This window comes from Salarias fasciatus, chromosome 6 (assembly GCF_902148845.1).
Source record: "Salarias fasciatus chromosome 6, fSalaFa1.1, whole genome shotgun sequence".
Classification (NCBI taxonomy): Eukaryota; Metazoa; Chordata; class Actinopteri; order Blenniiformes; family Blenniidae; genus Salarias; species Salarias fasciatus.
This window is the reverse complement of record NC_043750.1, coordinates 23,242,223-23,253,424: the sequence shown is the minus strand read 5'-3', so window position 1 is coordinate 23,253,424 and position 11,202 is coordinate 23,242,223. Positions and strand designations below refer to the sequence as shown.

Sequence of the window (11,202 nt, the reverse complement as noted above, 5' to 3'; positions counted from 1 at the left end):
CAATAACCAAACAAAGTTGTGTTTGGCTTTTGGAAGGATAGATGTGGCATTCAAGGCTTAAATATATCTCCATCATAAGCTTTACATCGAGGTCTGTCTTTTAATAGTGCATTTAATCTGCATTTTGCACAGGATGCTTCTTTTGATCATTTGAGGGGTTGCAGAACAGCTGTATTTGCTATAGAAGTTGCACCAGTTCTGTGTAACATTTCATCAAACCCCAAACTCCTCTGCAGCATGAGATTATGTGTCTGAGAGTGCTTATCTGAGTTGACATGACCCTGAAAGCCAGTGCTGGGTTCGTCGGGTTGGCTGCAGTTCCCCGGACGAACTGCAGGGGGAGACACACACTGATGCAATCTAACACACTGCCGCAGCAATATTGCAACATGAGGAGAGCAGCGCGTCAGAGTCCTCTTTAAGCTGCAGTTTAACCTCCTTCTATCAATACACAGCATAAAAATAGATGTTGTGAACGGAACCAAGCGGTTTTACCTTGTGAACAGGTGTGTTTAAGAGTTTTACTCACGTGTGGGCTTTGTTCGTCCGTTTGGAGTTTCAGCTCATATATTAAAAAAAAAAAAAAAAAAAAAAAAAAAAGCAACAACAACCCCGACATTAATTTATTTAACATACTTGAAGCCCAAAGACGCCACATTTCACAGTACTGACCTTTAGAAAAGCTCGAGCAGGGCGCCCTCTGGTGGCCGGTAGCCGGTGTAACAGCAAACAGCTGGGTGTGTGTTGCACCAAATGTGTGACAAGCTCATCAAACTGATCCTATAAAGGTAAGTGGCTTGTCCTCACAAATCTGTGGCGGTTCAAATGGGTCAGAATATCTTCACAGATAGTAGAGAGGAGTGAGGACTACAGCAAAAATCTGAGGAGGAGTTCACTTCATTAACTTCAATCTCTGGTTTTCATGTCACAAGTGTGAGTTCAGGCATTTAAAAAAAATATTTAATTACAATTACAATGTATAAAGGTGCATTTAAGGAAGTAGAATGTGACGATTAAGGTTTCCCACATTTTTTATTCAATCAATGAAGATTATATCTTAGTTTTGTCACTAAAACTGAATTTAATTAATAGTGATTTAATAATTTAAATCACTGGATAGACTAAATTTATTATTGATTTTATTACTATTGAGTTTGTGCACCGTTTCCCAAGTTAACTGTTCTGGCTGTTATTCAATATCACTGACTTTGACTGATGTTTAATTTTTGAAATAAATATAAGGAGTGATTGATAAGAGAAGTAAAAGTTAGCTTTGTAGCACACACTGGAAAGCCTCCAAAAGAAAATTAATCCCATTGAGTATCAATATATGGAGAAATTACATTGAATAGGAGCACACTGCATGGCACTAAATACTAAATACTTTTATGCTTTGAATAGTTTTGGGCTGTGGTGGAAAACCAGAGTAACGAGAGATAAATGGAGGACTTCATACAGAAAGGGCCTTTAACCCTGAAAGTGAACCAGGGATGTTCTTGCTGGGAGCCAAGAGTGTTTATTATAACTGTGCAGCTTGTTAATGCAACAACTGAAAATTTGATTTACAGATCAAAACGGTGGTTTCCAACCTAGGTTCTGGGACCCCCTTTGGGTCAAATTAGAGAGACAGAGAGGGGCCTTGATGTTTTGTCAGTTCTCAATATTATATTGACGTAAAAACAAAATGAGACTTTTCAAAAACCTTGAACACACCTGGAATGCTAGTATGCTACCCCTTACTTTTGGTATGAATGGTTCCGGTTTTGCATTAGGAAGGGAGGTTTTAAACTTTTCAGTCCTATACGTTAATTTAGCATCTTGAAATAATTCAGGTGAAGCTACAGAGCATGCAGTCACTACTTAACAGCAAGTCACAATATATCTCTTGCACCGTCGCTTCGGCGAGAGATTGTGGGTTTGCATTCATGCACTTTCATTTACTCCCACAATCAAAAAAAAAAAGTAATTACACGTTAATTCTTGTTGCTCTTGCGTGTTTTTTTTTTTTTTTTTTCAGTCAAAGTACCCTTGCTCGTAAATATCTAAACCTGTAGCAGAGCCAGAGTGGGGGAAAGGGGGTGGTCGCCCCAGGGCCCACAAGGTCATAGCGCCCCGTTTCATGTGATGTGTTCACATTTACTCGTGAATAAATTATTATAATAAAATGTGCAGTGTGTGCGAGAAGGTAACGCATATGATTGTGGGCTCCAATTTGCCAATTCTTACATTGCGACTGTCCATGAATGCATCAGAGCTGTAAGCCAGCGCTGATTGGCTGTGCGGTATTAGCATTAAACAGTATGCTAAACACTATGCTAGCCGCTAGCGGTACTACCCAAAACCTAACATCGGAGCCACTGGTGAGTCAGTGAAACCTTCATAAATATTATCTTTATCAGAATGCTGTGGTCTTAAACACCTGCCTTTTTGAATGTGCCTTGTGTTGCTCTCAACTATAAGAGACTGCCGAGTCTATTTTTTTTTCTAATATACGTGAATTGCAAAATATATAGATAGCTGTGTCTATATCTATCTGAATAGATTGTGTAATTTTAGACCAGCTATGTTCATTTTATATTTAAGCTGTATCAAAGATGGTACAGATTTAGCCCGTGAGTTTCTATTTGAGTTTTCAGCACCATGGACAGCGGACGCTCTGAGATTGACAGCTGTCACTCAGGCTGCATTTGTGTGTGTGCGTGCGTATGTGTATTTGTTCTTCAGAACAAGTTTGTGAACTGGTTTGTGACTTTATTCTGCTTTCTGAGGCATATAGGTTTGCTTGGCTCAATAAAAGTGAGCATTAGTGTGTTGTTTGATGGTAGCATGAGGTATTGTTTGAATGGTAAAATTACTATCTTAAGGGCCTGTCGAGAATGCTCCGTCCCCTCTGTACTGAGACCCACGCTCTGCCTCTGATCTAAACAGATGCTCATTGGGCCAGGTTGGTCCTGTGATGGAGTTGCAGGATGTCCAGTGGTTATGCCGCCTTTGGCCCAGCTTTAGCTTCAGTCAGCTCCAGCTCCCCTACAAAGATTTCTTGGATAACACAAACGCACAAGATGGATGGATGGATGGATGCTGAATACATTTTAACACAACAGTATTGATAGGGAATACACAAAACAGACCCTCCAAACATCTCTCACTTCAGGGGTTTAGAGCCCACGCATGAAAGAAGCAGATCGTTGGACACGTATGTGTTACTTTCCAGTGACAGACACAGACTTTTAATAAGCCTGACAACATAAATATTCTTTAACTTTGTCTTAAATTGTTCCGATTCACAACCGGGAGTAAAGTTTTGCTTCATGTGAGCCACGAACAGCGAGATTCACTCATCCAGTGCCGCCGCACTGTCCACATGATAACATCAAAGTAAAATAACTTGGATTTGATCCATGATTGATATCACTGTCACATTGGCTAAAAAAAAAAAAAAAAATGCAGCCACACATTTAAATTAGGCACAGCATACAGCAGTAAGACATGCAACAGTCGTGTGGTGTTTAACCTGTGTGTATTTTAATGATGGATGCAGAGGACGTCACGTCGGTGTCTCCGAGCTACAGACACAGATGAGGGATGATAAAACAAAATCGACAGTGGATAAGGGTCACCCGGAGCTTGGCACATACAGCGATGAATGATTCAACTTAAAAACAACATACAGTTTTCACACAGAAACACACACAATTCAATGTTTTCACCTAAAACACGCACTTACACATTTTCATTGAACAGACAATGAATGCAGTTTTGCATTCGGCTGGTTTTTCTCTCCTTGCTTTCTCTTCATGCTTCAAAGATACGGAATGGAAAAAAGTTTGGGAAAAACATGATGTGGATTGTGGATGTGTGTGTGTGTGTGTGTGTGTGTGTGTGTGTGTGTGTGTGTGTATGTGTATGTGTATGTGTATGTGTATGTGTATGTGTATGTGTATGTGTGTGTGTGTGTGTGTGTGTGTGTGTGTGTGTGTGTGTGTGTGTGTGCATAGCTGCATCTGTGAGAGCAGCTACAAAAAAGATGACACAAACACACATGCACTGTGGACGTTCTCTCTCTCTCTCACAGAGAATCCCCTCTCCCCCTCCGCAATAAAACCATTCAGCATTTTCACGCAAAAGAAATATGCTGCCAGAAGATCTCGGTAAAACACTGCTGACACGGCAGCCTGTGCAGGAGCGTGAGAGCGACCTCCAACAGCATACGTTTGGTTCTAAGGCAACATTGTAGTTCCACAGGACTAGAGCTGCTGATACAGGGTGCCGTTTGCACGCTGATGGCCTCCCCGTATAAAAACCTACTGTCATTCAATGTTTTTTTTTTGTTTGTTTGTTTTTATTATTTTATTTTAGCACCATGGGAATCACTCCTATCACACACTTCCACGAGACAGCTGTGAAAAATGATCCCTTCTGATATCAACTGGAAAAAAAAAAAAAGAAATAAGAGGAATGATTAGATTTACTTGAGAGGAGGGGTGACTGGGAACATCCAATAAGATGGTGCAAATTGAGAAACACAACATTGACGCCAAGGCTTCACATTAGATCACAGATCACATGGAAAATCTCCACTACTGGTTTTTTTATACTTCCTTTCTTTCCATTTTAGAACGGTTGTCTGCTTAAGTTTTAAAGCAAAAAGGGCAAAAGACGAACTTTATCCTTTTTTTGTTCTTTTCTCCTCACACACAAACACACACACTCTCTCACTCTCTCTCTCTCTCTCTCGCACACACACATACATACAGTAAACACAATGGGTTTTATAATACAAAGATGTGAAATAAAATAATTTGCAGCCATTCTGAGCTGGGTTAAAGAGACCAGTTCCCAGGCATCAAAGGCAATAAAAATGTCACCTTTTTTGTCAGTTTTTTTCTTGAGTTACTGTATTTGTAAGCAGCCATCTGATTACAGTAAGTCACACAGTTTAAGGGCTGAAAAGTCATGAGACTCCAGACGCCGGATCCTTTGTCTTCTTTTTTTTTAAAGCTCTGGAGTATGTTCAGCATCCATAGTTTGTAACTCTGAAAATGAATCTAGACTGTGTTCATGTAGTTCAGTGAAACATTCGTGCAACGACGATTAACTCAGTAAACTGGTGTGGATCCTCTCGACTGTCTCTGAGCCAGCGCAGTGTGTGCTGTGCAGCCATAAAACCATAAAATCATCTCCTCCGTGGAAACTGTTCCCATTGTCTTCAGCATGAAGTTCCTTCAAATTAATCCCCATGTCTGCTGATCTTTCAGTTTTCTCCCCCCGTCTTATGTCAGAGTGCGTTGACCCTCGTTGACCCATGGAGGGAGACAAATATTGACGTCCGCTGGCCGGCGGACGTCCACATCCGCCCGCGAGGAGGCGACGGCACAGACTGCACTTCTGTCCTTCAATGCCACGGTGAAGGTCGAGGTAACGGAGTCGGGCTCAGAGGTCGAGGGCTGCGGATCAAGTCACTTCCTGGTGTGGAGGTCCTCCTGGAACTTGGTGCTGGTGTAGAGGATGTGGAAGCCCTTCTTGCTGATTGTATCGTCACTATGGAAACGGATCAGCATGGTGTCTCCGGGTGAGTAAATCTCATCTCTGGGCTGAGGGAGGGAAGACAAGGAGACAATGCGAAGCAGTTTAATGGCTGTTTTCACATTCCTGGTGCCAATACCAAAGAAGGAAGCTTTATTGACAATGTGTCCGTGTTCTTTAATTCTTTTTACCAAAACAGAAGTAAACCTCTATCCTCTAGTTTTGTGGTTTGTTTTCTCTGACAAAATTATTCAACTAAAAGAGAAGAATGAACAGCGCTGAATCTGTATGCCATCACCAGCAGGAAGACAACAGGAGCAGCAACTCAGAGTCAGAAATTATCACTGATAATCTCTAAAAGGTTCTATAAAACCACTTTCTACATTTTTTGTTTCATTTCGTCAAGTGAAATGTATCAGTCTGTTGCATTATTTTTTTAAAAATATAAAGAAATCAGAAGTGGCACGAAGTAATCCTCCGAAATCCAGGAAATCCTGCACAAGCAGTACAACTATTTAATTATGATTTTTGTGACTGTCATTAACCATTTATATTTAGCCTGGACAGGAAAAAATGTGGAATTTACAAAACAATCACTTTGCAAAGAAAGGGTTAAGTAGAATGAGACAGAGAACTTCAAAACGTCACTCCTCCAGCTGTCACCAGAGGGATGGCGAATAAAGAAGACTCACCCCTGAACCACAGAAGCGACCCAGCCGGTGTGAATTGGAGTCGTATCCGTTGTACAGCTCGATGTAGTCATAGCCGCAGTCAGCCTCTTCCTCCACCTCGAAGGTGATGAAGCTGAGTTCAATGCCGTAGCCCTGCTCGGCGGTCAGCAGCCACTCGCAGTCTGTGTGGCCTGGATAGTTGTTGTCTCCAAACTGGGAGTGAGAGAAGAGGTTCTTCTGACGAGCTTCTGCTTTCAGCCGACCTCCACACTCTGGAAAATACCAAAGGGAAACATTTCAATAAAAAAAAAAAAAACAAAAACAAACAAAAAACAAAAAAACTGTGTAGTCTTGGTGTCTCTTCTCCAAAATCATCTTTCATGAATGACTCTCATACATTTTAGCTTAGGATGTTCCACTAGAGGGCGCTATTACTCTTTATAAACTGCTGTGTTGGGAACCACAATCAGGTGAGCAATTTTTTTTCACTTCTTCAAACACTTAAAAGTTGCAGGTGCCAACTCAAAATGAAACATGTTTACTATAAATAAAATATACTTCTACACACACCTGTAGAGTGTGAAGCCTGGAAACCCTTCCTTTGTACTGAGGCGTCAGAAATGAAGCGAAGATACATCTTGTTACCCGTAGACACCAGCGGCTCCGGGATCTTACTGCCACACAGTCGACTGAGGATGGCCGCAGTGTCGCTGTCTCCGTCGAAGGCCTCCAGGTGGTCGTACGCACATTCCTGATGCTGCTCGATCTCAAACTCGTTGAATGTCTAAGACGACGGGAAAAGAAGAAGAGATCTGAGTGGATTTGAGTCTTCTCAGTCAAGTTTTAGAGGTCATCACAGCACAGAGACAGCTCTTTAAAGTCACTAATGATTTTCTCACAGCCTCATATAAAGGTCTGGTCTCTGTTCTGGTCCTGTTAGATCTCAGTGCTGCATTCAACAGTATTGATCATTACATCCTACGACCAAGACTGGAACACATTATTGGGATTAAAGGGACAGCATTAAGCTGGTTTCAACCATACTTACCAGACAGACTCCACTTCGTTCTTGTTAATGTTGACTCTTCAACTCAGACTACAGTTAAACATGGAGTTCCACAGGGCCCTGTTTTAGGGTCTATACTTTTCACATTATGCCTGCTTCTTTAGAGAATATTATCAGCAAACACCCCATTAACTTCCACCGATAACACTGATTGCCAAACTCTCTCCCTCACACACACACACACACACACACACACACACACACACACACACACACACACACACACACACACACACACACACACTCCTATATTTGGACTCTAATTGACATAATGCGTCCTCAAAGCTCCCACCCCACCCACAGCAGCTAATGTCTCACCCCAACACTCACAACAGCGCTCATCAAATTAAATTCAACTTTATTAGTCTGGACTCACTTTTATTGAGGGTGAGCAGAAACATGCTCCAAATGTGCATCAGGCACTGAAAAACACACGACCATGTGCCCGTGTCTGAATGTCCAAGTGAATTGTGTGGTTGATCGTCATAAACAGGAACTCAAACCTGTAGCTTCGTTATCACAGATGATGATGTAATGCGGTTTTTGGTTACATAAACTGTGAGAAGAGATTATCAAAAACTAAATGGCAGCTGATGACAGTTTTGATAACATGCAACAGGCCCAGCATGTGGCTGCAGAGAGGAAGATGGGTGAGCAGCCAAATCCTGAAACTGTGCAATATCACTGATTCCACTCAGTGTGAGCTGTGGGCGGGTTGTCTGAACCAGAAGAGTGTGTGTGTGTGTTTGTGTGTGTGTGAGAGAGAGAGAGAGAGAGAGAGGGAGGGAGAGAGGAGTTTAGGTGTGGAGATTATCTGAAGCAATGCAGTGAATGTGAGCCTGTGTGCCTGTGGCTGTCACCTCCTGTACCCACTTTGTGAGGACCACAGTCAGCTCTACATTAACAGCCAACAGGTTCTTAAAGCGATACTTCAACATTTTGGCAAATTGGCCCATTTAGCGCAATTCCTTAGTCATTTCGAACAGCATACTTACTGTTTTTGTGAGGGCGAGCTGTTGTTTATTCAGAGGTGAGTCGGGGAAGGTTTTCAGGACGGACACAATGGAGGTGAACAGTATTTTTGTTCCCCCTCGCAAAACTCATCAAATACACAATCCAACAAGCCCAAAACACTTTGGTGGACACGTTATAATCCGCACATTCACTACGCTGTGAAATATTAATGCAAAATTACGAGATTGAGTTGTTTATGCGAAGATTGCTAAGACGGAACTACTTACTAAACATGGCGTCTGGGCGTAGTGATTTCAAAAGAAAAAGTAGCTTCCAGTATTTGCTTCAGTGTCGTAACGCTACAATATTATTTGTTGGTGTTCCACAGCGTAGTGAATGTGCGGATTATAACGTTTCCACCAAAGTGTTTTGGGGTTGTTGGATTGTGTATTTGATGAGTTTGACGAGGGGGAACAAAAATACCATTCACTTCCATTGTGTCCGTCCCGAAAACCTTCCCCGACTCGCCTCTGAATAAACAATAGCTCGCCCTCACAAAAAAGTAAGCATGCTGTTCGAAATGACTAAGGAATTGCGCTAAATGGGCCAATTTGCCAAAATGCTGAAGTATCGCTTTAAAGCTAAAGCGAGCAGCTGAATGCTCTGTCAGCTGATTTACAAAAACAGCAGCACAATTTTGATCTACAGTGATTTTGACACGTTATCATCAACATCTCAGTTTATCTGATTCTGCATTCTGCAGACTGAATCAGTCTATTTAATGCACCAAAGAAACACCACAGATTAAATATGAGTGAATACATCACTTAAGAGTTAGTCTGTTTACAAATGCCAGTTTTCCTCGAATCAAATGAACTGTGATGTACACCAGACAAGTAAAACCCGGTCTGTTTGAAAAGCAAACCTTCACTTGCTTTTAAACAAATTACAGCTCACTTCAGTTGGAGTCTGATGGAGGCTTGGGCGTAGCACAAAGCAAGCTGCTGTAAACAGATCAGACACAGGATGAGGCCGGCTTCGGAAGCGCCATATCTCTGCAGATTGTTACTGCTGCTGTTTTGACGTCTTTATACATTTTATGAGCTGTTACTAAGTTATTAGCTGTTAAAAATACCACCACAAAGAGTCTACATGTGTTGTGCTGCATTTAGCGCTGCACAAAATTACTGTTGTGGAAGCCGAGCTGCAGAATACCAGTCAAAACAGCTGCGAAACATGCTTTTTGTTTACGTGTTTTGGACCAATATTTACCGTAATTTGCAGCAATGAGTGCAGCGTGAACTAGACATGTTAATCTTCTTTCTGACTTCAGATGTGAACAATACCTTAGATGGGGCTTAGAATCTCATCTAATCACACTTTTATATGGAGACAGGGGTCATACAGCAGAGCTGAATGGTTAAAAACGTAAATTTAAACACAGGGATGCTCAGTGACTTGGAAAAAAATGTGTGTGCGTGTGTGTGTGTGTGTGTGTGTGTGTGTGTGTGTGTGTGTGTGTGTGTGTGTGTGTGTGTGTGTGTGTGTGTGTGTGTGCAGGCCTGAACACAAACATACAACACACAGAAACAGACAAGGACACAGATGGCTACTGCCCAAGGCCTCTTCCTCACGCTTGAGCAAAAGCTTGCAGTAAGCCCGAATATACAAACGTGCACCGTCTCCCCCATTCACATTTGGGTTTCATAAGTAGAACATGAATAGAGAGATTACCATGTAAGAAGAGAGAAGAACAGCCTGAGGCGTTTACATACAGTACGACCTCACAGAAAGAACAATGCATTCTTATGAGGGAGCGAGGCATCCCACTCACGTCCGAGCAAACGGTCCAAAGAGAGAAATCCATTAATAACATGACATTTAGCCAGCTCCGGGTTGATGCAGACTTACAATTTTGACTCGGTGTCCAGGCATGGCTGCAATGTTCCAGGTGCACTCCTTTCGGCTGGGGTACTTGTCAGGCCAGTTTGGGCTGTTCAGGGTCCCACTGGGGCTGAGGATCTTGTGTTCACACTCAGCTGGACACACACACACACACACACACGCACGCACGCACGGACGCACACAAACATGCACACACAGAGGAAGTTAAAATCATGGCTGCACAGGAAAAGGTCAGAGGAAATGGAAAGGGAACAGGAAGGAGAGAAACAAGAAAGCCGGAGCAGAAAGAAAGGATTTCAAAGAAACACATCCTGGTGACAAGTTCAGTGTGGATTCACTTGAGGGCATGCATGCACGCTTTGCACTAATACTGCTGCAGGACGAGTACTGCATCAACAGAGAGATTTAAAGAACAAAAACAGGCAAAATCGGTGTTTTGTTGCACCCACAGGAGCTTACATAAAGATTAGCCTCTTTTGTATTGGAATCAGCGTAATGCAATATGTAGGCAGCGTACAAACAATATTAGACCAAGAGTATTCTTGAATAATTCCAGATATTATGTTGCAGAACTTATGAGCAAAGTGGTCTGTTTTTGCATTTCTATGTAAGAAATAAAACTTCCAAACATCACACATTGGTATTAACAGGCTGCCACGTGAAGAGCAAGGCACTGCAGTATGAAGTTTCTCCTGACACTGATGGAAAAGTGCAAGGCAAACATTGTAGCATTTACACATCCACCATCGCGGATAAAGTTTCAGCCTGTCAAAATAGCTTTCCTTCTGGAGAGCTCCCCTGAAATGAAAACCTCACACAATCGCACATAACATCCAGGTTGGGAGTGAGATGGGGCGAGCGCGGCTTTGTGAAGGCGCCGGGAGGCAGGCACGAGACAAACGAGATGCGTTTGAGACCGACAGCTTTTATTTGTGACCAGTGAAAGCCATGCACAAAATGAAACGGATGAATTTAAAAGAAATACAAAGTCATATTCCACTCACACTCCTCATACAGAAACTAATCACACCTTCGCTGTAAGGACGAGCTGCTGACATGACTGAAACAATCATCCTTTTC

The 11,202-nt window shown here is 42.3% G+C and overlaps 1 protein-coding gene across 1 annotated transcript in view; it reads right to left on the bottom strand.

Annotated features, from left to right (window-relative positions):
• Positions 1-4,284: 4,284 nt before the first annotated feature.
• The window catches only part of tll1 (tolloid-like 1), a 41,826-nt gene continuing 34,908 nt past the window's right edge, over positions 4,285-11,202 (bottom strand). Inside the window, exons 18-21 of the mRNA XM_030094387.1 lie at positions 10,129-10,256; positions 6,768-6,981; positions 6,219-6,469; positions 4,285-5,594 (exon numbers count right to left, since the gene is read on the bottom strand). Of these exons, the coding sequence (XP_029950247.1) occupies positions 5,460-5,594; positions 6,219-6,469; positions 6,768-6,981; positions 10,129-10,256 (728 nt within the window). The 3' untranslated portion in view covers positions 4,285-5,459. The remainder of the gene's footprint in view (positions 5,595-6,218; positions 6,470-6,767; positions 6,982-10,128; positions 10,257-11,202) is intronic.